The following is a 23,336-nucleotide window of genomic DNA, read 5'->3' on the forward strand; positions in this document are numbered from 1 at the left end:
ACATAGAGTAATTAGGTAGCGCTCTGTTTTCGTTTGTCTCTTCACTGCTCGAGAGGACTTGATTCCCTCCTCAATTCTTACTTCAAATGTTGAGAATCAAGAATATCCGGTGCCTCTGAAGGTCAGACATTTGTTCTCAATTCTAATCTCACTGACATCAGTCTGACCTACGTGTTTTGCTTGCTTTAATGGGCAAATAACAATAGCAATGACAGAGCACGTGGGATGTCAGAAGGAGGGAAGACTGAAGTGGGACCAGTACGTTTATGTTTAGCTTTGTTCATGAATAGTCCTGATGCACTTTAAAGGACTTTGGGCTCATGACTGGAGATTTTTGCTACAGGTCTCAAAAGGGCACACTAATTTCAGGACTGTGTCCTCAAATTACACAATCGAATTTGTGTGGTTTTCTGCACTTATTTCAGAGCAGGTACCAGGAGGCTTGGCCTGGGCTTCCTGGGACTGTGAGGTAACCTCTGTTCCCTCAGTGCTCAGCTGCTAGAACTGCCAGCTGGCAGGCTTCCCTGAGCCCAAACCTGCTGACCTCCGGACACCATGGGGACAAACCACCGGTGTTAAAGCAGCACTATCCTTGATGCCATTCGAACTCTGTCAGGACCATCGTGACACCTGGCCTAGCGCATGTTCACCTCAGGCACGGGCAGGCTCTGAGGGAAACAGTGGTGAGTAAGGGGAAAATGGGAGCAACAAGTGGGAAAGATACATGGGCCATGATACATGGGTTGTACAGTGAATGTGCACTCAAAAAAAAGGTCTGAGCGATGAAGAAGCGCCGGTAGCGCCCCTGGGCGGCCCGGAAGGAGGCGCCACCGTCGTGGGGCAGCGCGGTGACCCGTCCGCCTACGCGCCACGCTCAAGATGGCGGCCAACCCCATCCCAACCCCGCCACACTCTCCTGGCTTTTGATTGGCGAAGAGGGCTGGCAGTCTGAAATGCCAGCCAATCAGCCAGCCCGCTACGGCTCCGAAGGCGGTGCTGCGGCCTGGCCCGGCTGAGGTGTATCTCCCGCAAGAGGCGAGGCGCGCAATGAGCCGCCTGGGCCCGTGTCTGCGCCCGCGGCCACTCCTGCCTGGGCCCTGGGCGGCGCAGGGGGGGCCGCGCCGCGTCTCGGTGGCGGCCGGTCTGCGCCGGGGCCCAGCGGGCTCCGGCACCGCTTCGGTGGCTGGCATGGAGGAGCTGCTGAGTCGCTCTGTACCTCCGTTGCCCCCCTACGAGACCAAGGAGAAGGCGCCGCCGCCGGCGGAGCGGCTTAGCGCGGAGTTCGTGCGGTACTACCGCGCCCTGGAGGCCGGGCCGCCCAGGGCCGAGCTCCTCACCCGCTTGGCCCGCGACTTCGGCGTGGACCACGGGCGGGTGGCGGAGTTCAGCGCCAAGGTGCTGCAGGCCCGGGAGCAGCAGAGGGAGCTGGGGGCCCTGCTGCAGGCCGAGGACCGGCTCCGCTACTACCTCAACCCCCGGTACCGGGGTCTCTTCCAGCACCTGGGCCGCCTGGAGGGCGGGCTGCGCTTCCTGGTGGAGCTGAGGGGCGATCTGGTGGAGGGGCTGGCGACCAAGGCGGTGGACGGGCCTCACATCAAGGTGAGGGGCTGAGCTGAGGGTGGGTGGCTCTGCAAGGGAGTCCGGAGGAGGCTGTCGGGGATGGGGTTTGGGGCTTCCTACTCGTGGTGCTACCCGTGGAGCTTCCACCTTGGGCTGAATTCAGTCTTGAATTCAGTCTTGGGGTCTGTGTGGTGTGACGTGAGCGAAGCCCTTTCCCGCAGGCCATGGCAGTGGTGGGAGATGGCTTTGCCAGCACAGCGCAGGAAGGGAGCGGCCCGTGGTGTGAAGCAATGGGCTTTCCACGCCGGGAGGCTGGGCTGCGGGCTGGGAAGGGCTGGCCTTAGGGCAGTGGATGCAGTGTCACGCTGACATAATGCAGCTGGTGTTGTGGCTGCCAAGCTGTGCCAGGAACTCACTGCCAGAAACTCACTGCCAGAGTGACGTGTAGTGGCATGGCTCTTGAGTCCTGTGTAGGGCCAGAAGTGACATGGCAGCCATGTCATGCTAACCTTGAAGAATATCAACAGGAGAAAGGGTTTGTCATGATGAAGCTCAGTGGTGTGTAGAGAATAGGTGAGGTGGAACATCCCCCATGGTTGCATGGTGCAGCGAGGTGACATGGGTGTGGAGGAAGGAAGATGTAGCACATGACAGTGGCGGGAGGTGACAGAACTTGCTTCCCAGAATGCAGTGAAGAAAGACAGCGAGTTGGTCATATGCACTGACCACAAGTTGTTTGTCAATATTCGGATCCAAATTAAGTTTGACAAGAAAAGGATGTTTTTGATGTCAGTGCTGTCAGTTATCCACAATCATCACGTAACTGAAGTAGCAACAGCATTGGTAAGATTCCACATCCAACTGGATCATCTTAAGTAATAACAGACTGAATTTGCAAAATTAGCAGGATAGAAATGTGTAAAACGGCTCAGTATACATGTGGCAGGTAGTACAGTATGTTCAGAAACATACTGAACCCATTTGAAAGTAGGAAAATACTGTCTACAAAACTAGAGCTTCAATAAAAGGGCTGTCACAAGCATTCTGTTATGTCTTCTCAAAATATTTTTTAAAATGTTTGGGTTCGTTGTATGACGGCTTAGTTCTGCTTATCTGTTCTTATGATCTTTTTTATGCTTGTTGATCGTTTTTATTTTTCAAATATGATATATTCTAAAAATTAAAGTTGATAATAAATAGCACATAAGCCAGGAAAGATTAAGGTATAACTGGTTTGCATTGGGTTTTGTTTGTGACAAAAATTTGTAAGAATTTACCCTGGATACTGTTTCTTTTCAGTTTGGAGTTTCCTTTGGGTCATTCTCATCTGTTTTCCACAGCAACCCAGACCTAGAATTATGTGCTATGCCAGTGTTCTTGCTAGTGTGTCTGGGAAAGGCGTTCTGTCTTGCTTCTGAAATCAGCGTCTTGCTCAGCCTTTAAAATCTATTTGTTTCTATTGCGAGTAGAGCGTCAGAATAACTATGAGCACCCAACATGCAGGAAGTCTTGAGAGTCTCTGCAATGGAGCTGATTACTTGCTGGCGCAAGTGGTTTTGAGTCTTGACTAGGGAGGTGTTCTCGTGATACAGCATATATTTGGGGATCTTGCAGTGGGCAATTTCAGAATGGTTCTTCGCTGGTTTCCCTAACTACGGGAAAGAGATGAAAAAAGGTATAAAAAAGCTCTGGAACTTGGGATGGAAGTTAACGTGTCAGGATTCACTATTACGTATGATGAATTCTTGTCTGCCGGAATTTCTGAAGGTATTTTATTAAAACAAGAAGATGCAAATTACCAGATGATTGTTTCTCCATTGGTTTCAGTGTTCCTGAATCATTAACAAAATAGATGATACACTGCAACTGGTGCAGTATTGTCTTCAGTTACTCCCAAGTGTACACATCTTCATAATGTCCTCAGACGTCTTTCATAAATCACCTCTTAAGTTGAATTGATGTTCAAAGTAAATGAAGAAATGTGAATGACTTACTCTGATTTTATGTAGTGATGTGTGCCTACCTTCGCTGCGCTCCAAAGTGTGTCTCATTATAAGACTTGAGAAAGATTCTGAGCACTGAAGTCACTGAACTATCTTAGCAGTGTGTCCATTAAATCAGAAGTCATGGTGCCCTCGCTGTCAGGAACCAATGTAAGGCAAATTGGGTTGAAAAAGCTGACTTAAGAAGAAATTGCGAAGAATGGTGACTCCCTTACTGGAAGAATTCCATAGATCTTGAACATAAACCCTGAACAATGCATTGGAAATACTTAAAATGACGGATTGTGCAAAGAGAAGGAACATGCTGTGAATAAGGTTTCCTTTATATTTAAGTTAGTTAGTAGAAGGCAGAATCGTCACCTAGAGCAAGACAGAAAAATTATAGGTATCCTCAGTGACAAGTTATTGTGACATAGTAAATGTCTTTCTGTGGATATGTAAAAGGTGATGAATACTCTTGGCACAAGCTTCTTGATAATCAGATGGCAAAAATATAGTGGTAAACAATATTTTTGAAGCTATACAGCCTTTTTCTGAAGAGTCTTTCAAAAAATACGTACAGGACATACAGTGAAGAGAAACTTTGTAATCATTTCCAGAGGTTAGTTTTCTATGAAATATATGAATCGGTTACTAGTACTGTAAGCCTCATGGACAATGTTAAGATGACCATTTTAAAAAAACAGTACTGGCACATAATATGTTGTTTGAAAAGTTAAATTACAGTAAAGCTGGGCCTAATTCTTTTTCATGATGCTGTCTGAATTTTTTTTGTCTCATGTTCTTGTGACATGTTCTGTTCTGTTCCTTTCACCAAAGCACACGCACATTCTCCAGTGTCTTTATAAACAAGTTGATTTTCTGTTGAGCCCTTGCAATGCACAGAGTGAAATTTGCTGAAAATGTGTTTCCTGAGTGTAGTTCTTCGTCTTACCACTCAGAACCCTCTCATCTGCAGTACTCCTTTTTCTGTGCCAGCATTTTCCTCTTGAGATATTTTTTATTTTGCTTGTTTACTCAGTTCAGCATTTGAAATATGGACTCTGTTGAAAAATTCACAACATTATTATTTCAGGTAGCAAATTGTTGAACTATTGCTTTTAAAATATTCTTCATCTTTCCATGTGATTTAGAAAAAGTCAGTGGAAGGTTCAAGTTGCTGGCAAAAATAATGAAAAAGATAGCAGTTTTGTCAAATTGATTTATAAATAAACCTGCCTCCATAGTTAAGCAGTCATTGGAGTGTGTCTGTAATCTTGTTGTTCTTGTATTGGCCTACTAGAAAAAAAGAAATCCCATGATTGTTTTGGGTATTTTTCCCCTCATAGCAGCCACTCCTAAGCATAGCAAGGACCTAAAGTTGGACTTTTCCTTGAATTATTTTTTTTCTTAGGCTTTCTCACAAGTTTGAGCACTGACCTTCATATAATCAGGGAAAACGTGTTTAAATTTTAGTGGAGGAATTGGTAGAGTGGGCTTTAAGGGAGAATATTTTGTGTGTAGGGTGTACGTGGCTTTTTGGGGAAGGGAAGTATTTGTGGTGATAGATGTCTTACCTACACACATCCACAGAGGGATGTGTTTACTTCATCCACTTGAACTGCCTTGAAAGAACTGTGGTCTCATTGATGGGGATTCATCAATGGATTAGAGTATCAGTTCACTCAGGTGAAACAGTGGCTGTACTGAGAATCTGAATATTGGAACAGTTTGCTCTAAAGATCTAAGAAGCCCTTAACTAGAGAAACAACTGAAAGTTAAAAGTTTTTCTATGAAAAAAGTGTTTGGTATTTACCTATCAAAGGTCCTGCATAGCCATATCATTCTTGTAGATTTGATTAAATTCTAACATACATAAAGGCAAATGTGCAACAAGACTTTTATAACTTCTGTGTATTTTTATCTGCACTGCGAAGGAAATGTGGAAATAAAATTAAATGGATCTTCTTGATGCTGGAGGAGAATTACAGAATGCATTATATGGCCTTCTGGGATTTTGGTTTTGCCCAAACTGTCTAAAATATTTCTTAGAGAGTCCTTAGTTTTTACTTTCCATTTTGAACGACCTATTAAAATAAGGATTACCCACTGCTGTGTTGTAAATATAAAATATTTTTCTATTTCCTCAAAACATACCAACACAGAAGCAGTTTAGACTGTCAGATATTGGTTGGTAAAGCATTTCTATTTCGTGTTTGTTCAATAGATTACAGTAAAATAACATACAGGTGATTAAGTCACTTGAAAATGATGGTGCACACTTTACTCATTTTTTAAATGAGCAAAAATGGGGGGGGAAATGAAATAAAAAAGTATTCCTTTTTTAAGAATAAGACATCAAACAATATAAAACACAAAAGCCAGGGAAGTTTTCAACACTACCATTATCACTGCAGTAATTACTATTAGCAATACAAAAGCAGAAAAACAGTCCCCCTTTATTTGTGTCACAATATTGAATCTCATTTTGCTGATGGGTATATTTTTCAGTATCTCACCAAGAGTATACTCTATCTATATTTTGAAGTTAATTTGCAAAAAACCCCAAAGGCACTTTTAAACATGTGGCAAACTTCAAACATTCCAAAGCCATGGAAGAACCTGACTCTCTTGTGAGGCTGGCAGAACAGTTCTCTTGTAGCCCCATCAGAGATCTATCCAGCAACTAACAATAACTGAGCCATCTGTTTGATACGCATGGAGTGTTAGTTACTGCTGTTTCATATTACGTTTATCTGTAAAAATCTGCATATGAATTTTCATTGTAAGGGGTGTCTTGTATTTTAGTAGTTTGAGAGGGAAATGGAAATACTTCTTTCATCAGGGAGGCATTTTTTCATAATAAAAAAATAATATAAGTTTTTCAGAAGAGTTTTCCCATTTGTTGCCCAATAAATAGGGACCTGATGTGAGGATCAAAAAGCCTGTAATTTGTTGTCTTGTAGCAAGAGCACAGAATGAAAAAAAATGAAAAAATCACAATTTATTGTACTCGGCTAATAGAAACTGAAGTGTAGATAGTAATTATAAATACTAATCTGAGTATGTCTTGTTGCTCAGATTTAAAATTGGGATGCTGAATAATAAATATGTGCTTTTTTATTTTCTTTTTAATGAAATGTTGGAATTGTAATTTTATGACTAGAAGGGCCTCTGAAATGAAATTAGGAATGTACTTACCACTAAATTTGCAAAATAAGAGAACCTAACTTGAGACTGTCATTGTGGGAATCAAGCCTTTCAGAAACTTAGTGTGTACTATGATTTTAAACACAACTCAGAATTTTGCTCAGATGACTTGAATTAAACACAGTTTTGGATGGTATAAAGCGTTTGATGTCTTTCTGCACTAAGAAGTTTTGTCAACATACACAGTTGCAGCTGGACTAGACGCTTGTTGTAGGTCCCTTCCAACAGGGCCTGCTGCCCTGTGATTTTATAAAGCATTATTATTTACAACTGACAGATTATTTGAATGGAGTTGTAGTTCCCCATACGCAATATTCCTGTCCTCCAAAATCATTACCAAAAGCGCATCTGACTCACTCTCTTCTTTGGTTACAATTGCATTGCTTTTGCACAGCTGTACTTAAGTAGTTCTCAAATGCGTTCTGCATCTTGAAACGTAGCCTTTAATTCAGCTGGGCATCGCTGTCCCATCGCATGGAGTGTCCATGCTAAACCTGTAAGTGCTTCAGAGGGCCAAAATGCATCTGATTCCGATGTTTTCCACTTTTACCGGTATCCGTGTAGTATAACTGGCTTTCTCCCAAGTCGTTCATTGCCATCAGAGCCATGTTTCTGCTGATAGATGGGGAGCGGCGTGTTGGAAATACTGACTGGCAGGAGTGCAGCCGTCAGCAGTTTTCCCTCCTACCTGCTGGACTGCAGCTCGAGATGCTCTTCCAAAAAGCAGGTGGATGACAAGAGAGCCACAGGAATCTGCGCGTTTGACCCCAGATCTGACAACTCTAGCTTATTTTTCTGGCTTTCTCTGCTCAAAAAGAGAGCAAAACAAACAATCCTGAAATACCTGGCGACTTTCACTACACCAAGGGATATTTGACCAAAATGATTTATGGTTATTTTGTAAAAACTTCAGAGCTGTGCAGAAACAAGGATTCACAGGGGAGGTACCTCAAAGCCAGAACAAACAAAACAATCAGAATATACTTGTTTAGGACACATCTCTATGGTTCGAGAGGAAAAATGTATTTTTAAAAAAAAAAAAAAGGAAGACAGATCTGTGTATGAGAGAGTACTTGAACTAAAATTGAGCTTTTCCCAATAAACCTGTTGCTGCTGGAAGCCTTGTTGTGGTTGCAGCTGGTACTTGTTCAGTTGTGCTGCCCAGGAGCTGCGATTCCTGCCTGACTTAGGCTGTGCCAGAGAGAGCCCTTTTTCGTAGATGCTGTTACACAGACAATTCTGGGCTCTTTTCTTTCTGGGCTTGTTTAACCTGCTGCTTTCTCTTCAATCCACCAGCCCAGAAGCATCAGCAAAAACAATTTTGCCAGTATCGATTGTGGTTACTGTAAATGCAGTTGGGTGATGTATTGTCAGGTGCGTCAAGTGTGGAAGGGCCCTGAGCCAACAGTAATTATGCGTTTCTCGCAGTAATGTCATATTATAGAGATAGTCTGCTCTTTTGAGGTGGTAAGGCAGCATAGATTTAAGATATGTGTCTGTTAAGCCCCCCAAATCATCGGACTTGCTATAAGTGTGCAGTAGATCCATTTCTTAGGCAGGAGAAGGTATAGTGCATATGTCCCTCTTAAGTATCCTAGTTGCAGAGTTTTGACATAGCTAATCTGGTCCTTTCTAATGTCATCTTCCCCCTCACCTCCAGCTCCTGTTGCGTAGGATAGTGTTACCTTGAGACAGCGAAGGCAGGAACATTTTAATCAAAGCGTCAGTGAAAATTTGTGAGGAGTGTCCGTTCCTAGGGTGGATTTCATTTGGTGTGATCAATCCTTCATTTCTCCCAGTTCTTCAGTGGCACTTGTTGCAGACAGTCACATATGTGTATTTTTTCAGAGGTTTCTTTTTATGCTGGTGCCGTGCATTGTGTGGCTTCCATTGTTTCCCAGTGGAGATTGCTTACCCTATAAATATACTTAAGGTAGTTTTTTTTCTATTATTTTCATAGTTTCATATTCATTTAACAACTTTTTTTTTTTTAACTAGCATATGCAGGCTTTGTTCAGCCTTGTAGTACAAGTGCAGGCAGAAATACAATTTGGCAGAAGACTTTCAGCACAGTTCATTTTATAACTGAAAGAAAGTTCTACTGAGAAAGACCAACAAAAAACTAATTTACAAATCTTGAGAGAGTTGACCTCATGGAATAGTTCATGGATATTCCCTCTATTTGGAACAACGCAATTGACAATTTCATTATTTGAAGTATTTGTCAGTTTCTGCTTCAATAAGTAAGCTCTTCTTTTCTTATATATTGGAGGATGCTACTGAAAAAATATAGAAAGAGTTGTTCTATGCAGATGAATGGCTGTTTTCTTCTCGATCGTTTCTATAGTATCCATTTCTGCATAAACAAAGATACCAAACAAAAGCCTGTGTATTTCACTAACCCAACTTAGTAAATATAGAAGGAGCAGGCAGGAAACTGAACAAACGTTTGACTCTGCATTTCAGGTATGGAAAAGAGCCAGGCTTTATTACGAATTTATCTTGCAAACTCCATGACTGTGGTCATCACCATCAACTTTAGAAGTTTTTATGGGAGCAGTTATTGTAATTCTAAGTTTGGGTGGATTGGTGTATTTTATCATGTAGTTAATCTTCTTAAACAGATGCATTAGTTTCCTTGAACTTCCCAGTGTTGTAGTTTGGAATAATCAAGGTTATTTTTACTCACATTCCTATGTTCTACCTAACTTATTTAGCAAATAAGTCCATCTTTTTTCTGTTTGCAGGAAATGAATGGAGTTCTAAGGAACATGCTTTCAGAGTGGTTCTCGACAGGATTTTTAAACTTGGAACGGGTCACTTGGCAATCACCTTGTGAAGTACTCCAGAAAATTAGTGAGTAAGTGCTAAAAATTTCAAATGCTCATAGGTCCGCTGTATTCAAGATACTGCTTTTCAATACTGGACCTTAGGCAGAGTATAATTAAGGAATTAACACATTACAGAGCACGCTTTAAAAACTGAATTAAGTAAATGGTAAAGGGGACCATTTGTCCCATGATTTGATCCTTTAGCTCACATTCTGCACTTGTAGACTGCTGCCTTTTCTCCCAGCCTTCTCAGTTACTCTTTCCTCATTGCCAGAGGTGCTGCTGTTACTTTTCCTGCAAATCCAGATTCTCGCAGCACTGCCTTCTCCCACTCCCTTTCCTCCCACAGGTGCTGCTGCCGCTGCTGCCTCAATCACCACTGCCACCTTCTTCTCCCCTCAATCTGCACCAGCAGCGTAGGTGGAGAATTAATATTTAAGTCTGATGCAGCATGTGCTGCCCAGCACTCAAGTGCGTATTTTAGTGCTATTGTAGTGAGGCTCCCCTTCCTGGCTGGAACTGGTGAGATGCACAGAATCACCGAATGGTTTGGGTTGGAGGGGACCTTAAAGATCATCTAGTTCCAACCCCCTGCCATGGGCAAGGACACCTCCCACTAGACCAGGTTGCTCAAAGCCCCATCAAGCCTGGCCTTGAACACCTCCAGGGAAAGGGCCTCCATGGCTTGTCTGGGCAACCTGTTCCAGTGTCTCACCACCCTCACGGTAAAGAATTTCTTCTTAGTATCTGATCTAAATCTACGCTCTTTTCAGCTTAAAACCGTTACCCCTCGTCCTATTGCTCCACTCCCTGATAAAGAGTCCCTCCGCATCTTTCTCATAGGTCCCCTTTAAGTACTGGAAGGAGCTATAAGGTCTCCTTGGAGCCTTTTCTTCAGGCTGAACAACGCCAACTCCCTCAGCCTGTCCTCATAGCAGAGGTGCTCCAGCCCTCTCATCATCTTTGTGGCCTCCTCTGGACCCTCTCCAACAGGTCCCTGTCCTTCTTATGTTGGAGGCGCCAGAGCTGGATGCAGTACTCCAGGTGGGGTCTCACCAGAGCAGAGTAGCCTCTGTCGACCTGCTGGCCACGCTGCTTTTGATGCAGCCCAGGATGGGATTGGCCGTCTGGGCTGCGGGTGCACATTGCTGGGTCATGTTGAGCTTGTATCGCTTGTAAACTGTATGTAAAGAGAGCACCTTGTTTTTTATAAACATTCCTTAAAATCTCCGACTCTTATTTCTGAGTTTCTGTCAAATATTCAAAGGTGCAGTGATGAAGTTGAAGGTGACAATGAAAGTTATGTGGTGTGGCATTTTGTTATATAAAAAGCTTGAAGAAAAATGAATCTCTGAAGAGTTCTGAAAGTACATGAATTAAATGTTGATCAGGGAAAGAAAAGAGATCTTATACAAGCTGCATTTTCAAAATAAAAATAATTGGTAATATTTTACTTTAAAATCTTTAAGGTATTTTGGCAAAAATCATTTGAAGGATTGGTTGAAGACGTGGCTATGGAATTGCTAACAGACTACTTTGTAGCTTGGGAAAACTAATTCCTTAGAGCTGTGTTCAGACTCATTCAATGAGTCAGTAATCTCAATCAAATATCCTTTACTGAACAGTGTGAGTTGAAATCTCAGATACATAATAAGCATATCCCAAAGAAAACTGGAGAGAGTGGGCATGCAATACGCCTTTACAACCTACTTCGTCACAGTTTACTGATGAATTTTACTTTTTTCACTTACAGCCTGATTCTCCTTTTTTGATTGGAGACTTTTGTCACTGACATAAATGAGAAAAGTGCTGAGCTTGTAGGGTTGGCAGCTGACCTCTATTTTTAATTGGAAAAAAATATATAATTTGACTTTTTTTTTTATTTTCATTGAGTTCTGAAGCTGTGCATCCTGTTAGAAACTGGGTTGATATGAAGCGTCGAGTTGGTTCATATAGAAGATGCTACTTTTTTTCTCACTGTGCAATCCCAGGAGAACCTTTGATAGTCTTACATGTTGCACTAACCAGTGATATCTCCAGCAGCATCCAGGTACAGTCACTGATGCTTTTAGTACACAACAAAGTGCTCAAATTGCAGTGTACTTCTTTTAATATCTGTAATTCCGTATAATTTGGGAATGTTTGGGTTTTTTGTTTCCTTTTTATAAGAGATGAGAGGATTGGCACTTAAAAATTACAGAGTCTGTATATCACCTGTATTATGTAAATTGAAATTTTGGTATTTTGCTTAAGTGCAAGAAGAATAAGAAAAGATAGCAAATGGGATTATAACTTCAAAGCAGTTGTGATTACTTCTGAAAATTTTAAGCCACGTTACAATTATGTCCTGCACTTGCTAATGGATAAGCAGCTCTTCTTTCTACTTTTTTATTAGATTTTTGTTGTTTCTCACAGAGGGTAATGAATAAAACAGTGGGGAAAAGTGTTAACATATTTGAAAGTTAAAAAGAAATGCCACTTCCCCATAATGATTATAATAACTACTGCTAGCTTTTTTTTTTTTAAATTCTTATTTTCCCAGGCCATAGTGAAAGAAGTACCACCTTTAGAAACAGAAGATACAGACAAAATTACAACAGCAATTTTCTACTCGATCAGTTTGACTCAGCAGGGACTGCAAGGCGTGGAACTGGGGACTTACCTCATCAAGCGGGTTGTGAAGGAGCTGCAGGTGGGTGCAGCCGAACGTACTAAAGATGCTGTTTGGCCAACATGTGCCCCTTCCATTGGTGTTTTAGTTCCCATTTTTTGTCATTGCTCAAGGCAGGGAGCTGCTAGGTCTTCCCCTACACCTCTTCCCCTTCCCCTACCGGATCCCCTAGCCTTTGAAGATGTGTAAAGAGTTGCAAGGACATTTTCTGCTATTGGTTAATGTCTGCCAGATGTAGGTACTGTTACATAGTTGACCTGTACTGTGTGAATTACTTGTGTTTGCCTAATCATGTGCAGAGGTTGCCTAAAAGTCAGATTAGTACATTTCTATTGAAGGTAGCTTTAATATAGCTGTATTTTGCAATGTATTGTATTATATGATCCACTACCCTCTCTCAGTTGAGTGGGTGGAGCCTCCTAATCAGCTCCCTTCCAGGCCCCTGATCAACATTTTCTCTCTTCAATCTACCTGACCGTTCCTTTTCCAAATTTAAAGGCTGCTTCAGTAACAAAAATTCTTCCTGTATATTAATTAGTTTTCTTGTTTGTTATATTGAATTGCCACTGCTTATGTATGCAGTTTGCATGCTTGCCTTGAATATATGTATTTAAAATAAAAAAACAACAAAACCCAGAGATTTCTTTGCCCAGGCCTTTCTTGCAGTGTAGTAAAGTAGATGTCTTTAACAGGACATCTTCACAGGAATCAGTGACTTTATGCAAGTCAATTCTGTGAATTTCTATAATATCATTGGATGCTATGGGATTATTGTTATTAGTTTTAGGACTTCTTGTAGAACCTTCATCCAAGCAACCGGAGAAAGGAATGAAAATTCATTAATTTATATACAGAGTGGTGTGAAAGAGACAGTCACATTTCTGTGTTGAGTACATTATTTTATTTAATAGTCTTTGCTGCTTAAATTATTAACAAAGGTACCAGTTAAAAGTGATGATCACTACTGGTGTTTATGTTCGTTGTTCCAACATCTGGACTAGTGATGATGTCTGGAAAATAATCTGTGATTTAGAACTTCAGTTCTACTTACAAAAATAACTTTAAATTGGATGCACTGAATTTCTACTACTACAAAATGATTGATTAGTCAACTACCGAATCATAGCTGGCTGCCCTGAAGTTTTTTATTTTATTTTATTTTTAATGGATATGTTGGCTGAATTTTGTTGCTTCTTGCTTTCGGAATGGCTTTTAGATTAATTGTCTAAAGTGCAGTAGTCCAGGTATAATTAGGCCATGCCATCTGTCTGATCTTGACTGAGGGGAAATTGGAATAACTTCATGCAGTATCTGCTTTCACAGCTGAAAAATAATTTCTGGGTAATTGATTTGCTCTCATAAAATAACCCTATTGACAACATATTTATCCATCACTAATTGCTTACAACATCGGAAAAGTTGTGAGTTATAAAGGCAAATAGATATACTGTACTTAGATAACCTGTGTGCGAGTTCTAAAATTTGATGTGTCCAGTGGAAGAATGTGTTCCTTATTTATTCTTATGACAAAGTTTCTACATTTCAATGTTGTAAAATCCAGTCCTTTTTCAGTGTTTATCAAAATGTGATGAATAGGAAACACTTTGGCTGAGATGACTTTAAATACATTCTGATCATAAAATTATTACCTCAAGCTTAAATAACTAATATTACTTTCCATACAATGCCAAAGATGGAGGTTTTTCCCCCTACTTAAATTTCTTACGCCACTTTAAGATACTATGAAAAGTGTGCTGTTATTGGTAAGATTTTATCTGGCAAAGTGGACATTTACTTAGTTGACTACGAAGCTGTAACAAAACTTGAACTGCCTATTTATATTTACTCTATGTGTATATATTAAAAGGTACAACGACCTCTTTGTAATCACCTCTACACCATTCCTTTTCTTAATGATAAACCTTGTTGGGGAACCACTGAAGACTAAAAAAGATATGGAGGATATTCCAGGAGTGTTTGTCCATGATGGATGTGGTTTTCTGGTTTTCTAGTACTTTTTTTTTCACTCTTTGATGTTGTTAGGATTTTTTTTCTTTTCTTCCCACTCCTTTATACTTTCTTCCTCTTCATTCCAAAGTATTGTTCTTGAATTTGTTGTCTTAAATTTGGCAAGAACCACCTCCCATGACGTATTTTACGTCTGTGAAGTGACCCTAAATCATCATACTTCTGTTATCAGAATTATTTGATGCACTTCTGTAATGCCTCATTCAGCTTTTATTGTAAATGTTGTGACTCCCATCTCAGTGGACTTCATCTTTCAGTGGAGAGGAGCCCTGTGTATTTCAACTTCAAAGTACTTACACTGTGAAACTTCTACAAAGTTAGATTATTCAGGGCAAAGGCAGGGCATACGATGAGTAATACTCTTGGCAGCCTATTTTACCTGTCTCCTAAAATTCTGAAAGTCCTAGTTAAGTGCATTAATTGCACACGTGTGTTCCCTTCTCTCTGGTCAGGTATAAGCAAAGGACTTTCCAAGGTTGTCTGTGTTCAGGTTGGACATAATTCTTTGGAGCAGTATTATAGTCACTTAGATTAGAAGGGACAAATGGTATAGCAGTACTGCTGAGTTGACTTGGTGACAGCAGCTGAAACAATATAGACTCAGCAAAAAAAGTCTTGGGTCAAAATTACATCTCATTAAGCAAGCTTCCTGCAGCCTTCGTAAAAATAGATTGTTGAGGTCTCTGATAGAAAGAGGATTTTTTTATATATATAACCTTTCCATGGCTTTGCAATAAACAAATCTTTATTTAAAGTGCTGCTAAATCACCAAGTGTTCCAGGTTCCATAAGTTGAGACTCTCTTTAATTTAACTGATAATAAAATACTTTGGGAAGAGAAGACCATTTGAAGGGGTTGAGGATTTTCGTTTTAATTATATTTGAGTCATTGGTGTTTAATACGCTTTTATAACTTGCCATTTGTTTGAGTTAACTTTTGTGGACATGTGATCTGCAGAATGTTATTTGATTCATGTTTTCCCAAGGCGCTGCAAACTCTTACAACTTTTTTTATCCTCTAGTAAAAATCCTTTATCTGTCTTTGCCTTAACTTAACCTGCTCTGACACTTCTACTTGTAAGTGCCATTGTAACCTCAAAACTGACTTCTCAGCTGTCATTCTTCATCAGGAAAACTCCAAATTGGACCTGTCACGAATGTGTATCATTAGATAAGAAAGAGACGTGCACTGTTAGAAATATGCTAATATAATAGCCACTCTTTTTTCCACCATTGAAGCCTTTATTTGCCCAGATTTTTAAAAACTGTAGTAAGACATTGATCTAGCAGGTAGCTACACTATATAGTTGTGCCTACACATTCAGTTAGTACCAGACTGTAAAATCTCATTAATGGACAACTAAGAGCTTAATTTTTTAGAAATCTTCTTGCTAATTTGCCTGAACTCGTCCCATACACTGCTAAACATGAACGTGCGTAGGGTAGCACTTCTCACCTTCAAAGAATGTCAAGTACAGATTCCCTCCCGGAAAGTATTTCTTGCCAATGGGTTTTTATTAGGACCGTTAGGAAAACCGCGCAGTAGAGGCTCTGGTGAAGATTACAACCCTCAATGTTAAGCGCTGTTAGAGGCACTGCACTGAAGTTAATGGCCCCTGCTTTTGAGTCTTTCCCTAATTTAAGCAGATGGAGGACGTATGAAGTTGAGTCAGAGAAATGGGTCCTCAGTTTCACCTCTTTATATGTCCACAGTTAGCAGTTTGAATCCTTAATCTCTACCTAGACGTTATGATCTGGCATTTGCCACAGGTATTGCAATATAATTGGGTAAAGGGGAGGGATATAATGGCGATCAGAATAGGACCTTAGAGATGGAGCTTGTGTCGTGTACAGAGGACATCCTGAGAGAAAGTGTACTCCTCTGAAGAGGATATCTTGATTTTTTTGATGGTTGCTTGACAAAAGTTTGCTAGACGAATAATGTAGAAGGGTTTTGTAAACAGGCTTCTATTGTTACCTGAGCATCTCCTGTTTGGATTATTTTGGGTAAGCAGTGGGATGATTTCATTAGTCCACTGATACTGCTTTGGTTCCAGTTCTCCCTGTACAAATCTGAGTATCGGCTACCTGTGCACTCTCTGTAGTCTCTTGGTTATATTAATGTATATAAAACAGGGAGCAGACAACAGAAATAGTCTCTTGTATTTCTTAAATTTCAGCTTGTATTGTTCCCAGAAACGAATTGGATTTTGAAACAATTTCAGACAACTGGTAAGAGAACAAACCAACCCCAAATTGGGTGCTGAAAAACAAGCGGGCAGATGTATTTCTAGCAAGCTGATAGGGGCTGGTGAACGCATAGACCGATAGATTTCTCATTAGACAGACATTTAATTCAGAATGTGTTTATAGCCACTCTAAATGGTCTGTAGCTCCGCAGAAGGTACATCATAGCAATTCAGTCTGCAGATGACAGACACAGATAACTGTGGTGAAGCCTTTGAGAAAACTGCTTAGAATTTTATAGCCTGTGGCATTTCGGGGAGAAAACTGATAGCTGCTATGTGACTCAATAGAATGCTTAACAATTGGTGGCAGATTTTAACTTTCTGGTTGGACTGTTGATAATTGCTACCTTAATTTGATCTAGGTGACCTGGGGAGATCATAATTTCCAAAACGGGCTTTGCTTTCATTGATGAAAAATGTGACCTTGGACTACAGCTTTCAGAGTGCAAGACAGTTTCAGATGAGATATGGATAAGGGAGAAATCTGCGCTTTTCTGCAATGAAAAAAAGAAACAAACTAAAAGACCAACAAAACCAGAAATCTACCCCAAAACAAAATGAGCAGCTGTTTCTTAATGGTGTGTGGGTTTCTGACAAGAAAATAAACATTAATAGATCTCCACCAATAGCCTTAGAAACTAGCACATCAATTTAACAACAACATGAAATGTGCACACTTCGCTCCATCTATTTATTTTTCTACGAGAAATGGCCACCCCAGATAAGCTCCTAAACTTGAGCATTTGTCAGATACGTAGTAGTCTGTACTGTAGCTTCAAAATGGGGTCACTTTCCCATGTCTTATCTGTCTTAGTAAAAAATATGCACAGTTTCCCATTTTGTATTTATTAATAGAGTAGGAGCTCCTAACTTCCTGATAAATATTTTGGGTTGGGCTTGGTGAACAGGTCACTCCTGAAAGTGAAATAAACAAAGAGCAGTCAACATCACAAGGAAGCAAAATGTCAGTTTACTTAATTAGGAACTTTGCAGTGCTTGTTATTAATACTCAAATATGGGAAGAAATTGTTCATTCCCACTTTTGTCATTGTTACTCTCGGCTCTGCGAGCTGTGAGAGATCAGAATTGTCGCCTTATGGAAGCGACGGGCATTGGCTCAGCTCCCGTGTGAAAACCCCTGTTTGTTAGCTCAGTTCTGTAGCAAAACAGTATTTTCAAACTCTCTGCTTTCTTAGCAGAGGCGGTGCAGAAGAATTCCAGACTGGACTTTGTGGTAAGCAGCCTTTTCTCTTGGTCCAATCATTCTTTTTCCTTTTACCTGAAAGAAGAGTTTCTGCTTCTCAAATTTCAACATTACATTCCTTCTTCCCCTCCCAGGTTTTAACCCCAAACATCTGTGAAGAATTCATGAAAAAGAGCTAAGCAATATATTTTGTAAGGCACTATCTTTTTTTAGGATGAGTAATATAGTTATTAAAAAAAAGGAACACCTTTAAGGAATATAATCCCATCTTCAGGTCAAAAAGGATCACATCCTGTATTCCTCGAATCCCTAGCTAGAGGAGAATAGCCTCTAACAACCTCTTCCTTTTTCTCTTCATTTTTTTTCTTCTTTTTCACCCTCACTGCACAATAGTAACATCTGTACTCCCTCTAGCAGCACATCTAGGATTTCTCATTGATAGGTTGTTAATTTGAAAACTTTTAATGATTTATCCCCATCTCTTGTGTTCTTTGTGTTATGGACTTAAAATGAACTTAAACGCACAACAGGGAATGAAGACACAGAAGAATGAAACCCCATTTTGAAATCCACTGTCTTTTGGGGGGGGACTTGCTGCTGCTTGAGGATGCTGACATGAAAAGGGTACTTCTCATTAGAGATTGCAGTTTTGTGTTTCTGTACCTTAAGGTTCATTTGCAGGTCTGTCACATCCTAGACAGTTGCTGAGTTGTCATCTATCATTATTGTGTGGACAGGCAGAAGGGTACCAGGTCATTGAATCTTCAGAAGGGAGTTGTGGCCCTCCGTTCTGGGCAGAAACTCATCGAACTGCAGCAAGTGCTGACATGCAAAAGGTCAAATTACTTGACAGCAGACTGTCCCAGCAGCTCAGCTAAGGCTGGTCACAGTGGAGCCACCACTGGTCAGCTTTCAACACGCTGATGGAGGAACAAAGGTAGCAAGTGATGCTGCTCGTTACCATCTTGACAAAACTGATAGCTACTAGCTTTTCCTCAAGGAACAAATATCTTGAAGTTATTTTTCCAGTAGCCTTAAAAAATTCACTTTGGTGCCATCTTTCTCCCTCCTCCTTCTCCAGGAGATCTGTAGGTTTGTGCCAGCGGTGTTGGCTTTGGTGAGAGCTAGTGCTCATGTGTAGCTGACAAGGGGGCATCCGAGTATGGCTTTCCTCTACTGTACTAATTAAGGTCCTGCTGCTTTAAAGAAAAGTGGTTTCCGAATGTGATGATTAGATGTACTCCTTGATTCAGAGACCCTACAAGGAGGTGGATGAAAGGTGAACAAAGGAAGATTTAGTGAGTGCGTTTGAGTCTGTATTCAAATTTTATAAGTTATTTTGAATTGATTTGTGGATAAATAGTCCTTATATGCATGGGGAAGTATTCAGCGTGGGGTTGGGAAGGAAAAGATTTTTGAAGTGTATGGAATTGCTTTGTTCTGTTCTCATTCTTGCCCTTTTTCTGCTCCCCAATGTATTTTTTTTTTTAATTTACTGTGGTCATTGCTCTCTTTTTCAAAAGCAGAGGCGAAACTTTTCTAAAACGCCTGAACTGTGTACTCCAAGAAACATTCTTTTAATTAAAACCTATTTTCTATATCCATGCCTCTTGTAGCCATGGTCCACAGTAAGAGCACAACCCTAATAAACTATTTTGTTTTATAAATGCTGTATTCTCTAAAATTGTGCAGAGGTGCTAAGATACCAGCAGAAATTGCCTTCCACAGGCATGTCTTTACATCAATTGCCAAGTAATACTTTTTCCTTTATGAAATGCATATCTGATGAGACCTGATAGTTGTATTTCACAGACCTTGTTACAGTCTTATGCTTCAGAATTTCTCTGAAAATATCATCATGTCCTTTAGTGGAGACTTTTCTAAGTCACAGGAGATGAACCCTTTACTGGTATTGCATTAGCTGAGCGTGGTGGCTTATAGCAGTTGAGGATATGACACAGTCAGGATCTCCTGGTCTTTCTGATGACATAAATGGTTGTTTCGTTCAGTAAGATAGAGAAATGAGTGTTTTTATGAAATAATTTGCTTTTTGCTTTATCTGGTTCTCTAAGGAGATTAAATGGGGTGTTTCTTTGTAACTTGGTCTGCCTTTCTTGTTGCTTTGTGGCCCCGAAAGAGGAATTCTTTGACTTGTGTATCTGTGTAACAGTCAAAGAACTTTAGGGAGCAAGTGAGGTTATCCAGCTTAGGCAATTGTAAGTCACAGAAGGGAAGAGGGGGTAGATCTGAGCTGGCTGGTGTATGGTAGTACTGGGAGCCAGCAGAACAGCAGTAAGCTCTTTGGAAAGCTCTGTGTGGGAAGGAAAAAAAAAAAAAAACCAAACAGCTGAATATTATTCCAGTTATCGAAGTTATTAGAAATGGTGCTTGGCTTCTGTCTGTAACGGGCCTGCGGTCCCTGGCTTCTGCAGCCTCCGGAAGCAGAGCGCAGATGGCAGCCTTGTGTGGAGCACAGCGGTACCTGGGGATGCCACAGCGCAGGTGCCACACAGACAGCCCTAGCAGCGTGCCCTCCATTAACGTGCGCTGGCGTAAGGGAGCATCTGAGCCATGATGGCTTTTTAATGGTTATCTCGGTAATACTCAAAGTAGAAAGAATGCATTTTGTAGTCATTTAAAGACAATTTTCTGTTGACGTTAAGATGCTTCTGTAATGTTGATAAATGTCTTGTTTCTTACCACGTCTTCCTGTGTGAACAGTAATTAAAACAACACTGTGGTTGTTTCCGTTCAGCCCTGTCTTCCTTCTCTTCCTTGTCCCCCTGACTCCTTCAGCAGGGCTGACTGATGTAATTTTTGTGAATTCCAAGTGACAGTTTAACAACTTCATCTGTTCTTCACGTTGGTGTACCCCAAAAGTAACACACAGTTTTCCTTATGTATGTTTTGCTTTAAATGATTACATAGGTAACAGTTTTTGCTCAAATTAGTAGCAGAAGTTTTATTTTGTTAAAAGAGGTATTAAACTGTGATTAGTTTTTTTACTGCAAGTATATATTTCTTATCTTTTATCAATGTAGTTTATAGTTTGAAAATAGCATGAAAAGTAGCTGGTTATATAAAGAACCTCTTTCAAACCTTCAGGAAATATTTCTTTCTGTTAAAATCTAGAAATCACAGCTCTCCTGATTTTACAATAGACTGACATAATAAACTGCCCTTGATTTAAAAAAAAAGATAGTTACATATGAAAAATAAATGATATTTTAAAGGTTTTGAAAACTTGTATGTTTATTTTTTTTAAAAAATCTTATTCCTCTGACTAACTTCTTTATGGCATGTGATTGTATTTGTTTATTTCTGCCTATAAAATGATATATCAGAAGGTAGCGTTGGTAAGCACTGCGTAAGTACTTCTATATAGATTGTGTGTGTGGATTGTAATTCAGTCAGTGCTAAAATTTTCTTCATTCTCCAGGTGCTTTCTAGTCACTAACCTATTACTGGCAGGGTGATTTTATTTTTTTTTTTTGGGTCTATGTGTATCAGTTAATTCTCAGAATCCCTAGTCTTTGCTTGACATCAAGTGAAGGGTATCAGCTGTTCTTTCACTCAAACTTCTCGTTGTCAATCATGAGAAAATTCATGAATTTTTTTTTTTCTCTCCTTTTGTCTGCAGAAAGAACTTCCTGAGATAAAAGCTTTTTCTACTCTGTCACCTATACCGGGATTCACAAAATGGCTTGTTGGTCTCCTCTCCTCACAAACTAAAGAACAAGAAAGAAATGAACTTTTTACAGAATCAGAATGGCAAGAAATCTCTGAGATCACAGGAGACTCAACTACTGAAACACTTAAGAAACTCTTAAATAACAATGAGTGGGTGAGATCAGAAAAATTAATTAAAGTGCTCCATTCACCATTTATGAGACTCTGTGCCTGGTATTTGTATGGAGAGAAACATCGTGGCTACGCTCTTAATCCAGTAGCAAACTTTCATCTTCAGAACGGCTCTGTGATGTGGCGGATAAACTGGATGGCGGACACAAGCCCTCGGGGCATTGCTGCTTCTTGTGGCATGATGGTAAACTACCGGTATTTCTTAGAGGATACAGCCAGCAATAGCGCAGCGTACCTGGGGACTAAACAAATTAAAGCCTCGGAGCAGGTTCTTTCCTTGGTGTCTCAGTTCCAGCAAAATAGCAAGCTTTAATTAAATATTATGAAAACTAAGAACAAGTGCTTCTCACTTATAAAGAGCTGTAATATTTTGCAGTGTCTATATTTAAACGAGAATATCCGTTATAAAACAAATTTACTCAGCACAGCAGGATGCCGTTACCTAGATTGTCAGTTGTCTTGCTTACATTGCCGTATATTCAAAACCTGATTTGCTGTGATTGAGTCACTGTAAGTTCTAGATATCTGCTGTGTGCAAATGGGCTGGAGGTGTGTATTAAAGGGTGAGTAAAATTCTCTCAATCAGTTACAACTCGATGATAACTTGAATGGAAAATAACTTGAGCTGTACCATTATTCTGTTGAGAATAAACTTATCTTTGAAAAGAGCTGCACTTATCTGTCATACTACTACTGTAGATAGTTCAGTACCAAAGTACCTGGAAAGAAGTACTGAACGAAGGTAAATTTTTGGCCAAACATATTAGCAAAACACTAATCTACAATTTTATTTTAGTAATATTTGTCTTTTTTTCTCCCTCAAAAACTCGTGTAAAACCTCTTGGTATTTTCCTTTTTCAGACCCACTAAAAATCTCACTGAATCCTTGCTTTGTTGGAGCATGGAAAAGCCTTACGTTAATGTTGTTGAAAAATCAGGATCTCTCAGTGCAGCAGGTATATAGTATTATATTTGCACTTTTGTCTGCTAAAATACAATGAACAAAAAGGAGGTGTTCAAATAGGAGAGGGGAGTAGGAGAGACTGATACTTAGGGATCATTTGAGATGTTTCCAAATATGTATATCATACTTTTTCTTTGGTAATTTTTAAGTTGATAAAGAGCTTTTTTAATAGAGGTGTGACCTGTAAAACCAATAAAATAAACTTTCTCCGTAAATCATGTCTTGTGTATTTCAGCATGTACCTTGCTTCACTTAACAGCCCCCTTGCTAACAGTATCGCCACAGCAGAAGGACCATCGTAACAGAGTTTCATGCTGTTTTGTGATTTCTGTTTTATTCCGCATCTGGTTGAGTTCCAGTCCTGTTTTCAAGAAAAGAATTATACAGAGGAATGGAAAGTGATAAGAGTTCCTGCTCTGTATGAAAACAGAAGTGAAAAAAGCTGTAAGTGTCCAATTAGCCTTTCTCCTAGAATGAAATTACATAATTGGATACACTTTTTTCATATTCATTATTAGAAAAAAAATCCCGTCCTCCAAGCTGGTAACTTGTTATGGGAATCAATTATACGTATCTTCAGAGCAGAGAAAACCTTGACTTGACTTCTGTTCATGGTAGGTTTGGCAACAGCCATAGTCAAAAAAAAGAGTACATTCACTGGGTTATTCCCTTGAGAGCAAAGACATTTTTATACAGCAGTGATCATCAGTGGCAGTGATGCCACGTTAGCAGTGGCAACTCTCCTATGCTGTGTTGCCTTCATTATATTCTTAAAAA

General features: G+C 40.1%; 1 protein-coding gene across 2 annotated transcripts; it reads left to right on the top strand.

Moving 5' to 3' along the window:
- The first annotated feature begins 849 nt into the window (after window positions 1–849).
- On the top strand, window positions 850–22,770 carry MLYCD (malonyl-CoA decarboxylase). Of its 2 annotated transcripts, XM_074158022.1 has the most exons (6): window positions 962–1,017; window positions 1,053–1,599; window positions 9,500–9,612; window positions 11,477–11,633; window positions 12,126–12,275; window positions 21,375–22,770. In XM_074158022.1, exons 2-6 carry the CDS (start codon window positions 1,189–1,191, stop codon window positions 21,906–21,908), a joined length of 1,365 nt encoding a protein of 454 aa, XP_074014123.1. In that variant the 5' UTR covers window positions 962–1,017; window positions 1,053–1,188; the 3' UTR covers window positions 21,909–22,770. The 2 variants fall into 2 exon arrangements, with proteins under 2 accessions (XP_074014122.1, XP_074014123.1); XM_074158021.1 differs by having other exon boundaries at window positions 850–1,599.
- The last annotated feature ends 566 nt before the right edge of the window (window positions 22,771–23,336 follow it).

Source organism: Numenius arquata, chromosome 13 (assembly GCF_964106895.1).
Source record: "Numenius arquata chromosome 13, bNumArq3.hap1.1, whole genome shotgun sequence".
In the NCBI taxonomy this organism is placed as follows: Eukaryota; Metazoa; Chordata; class Aves; order Charadriiformes; family Scolopacidae; genus Numenius; species Numenius arquata.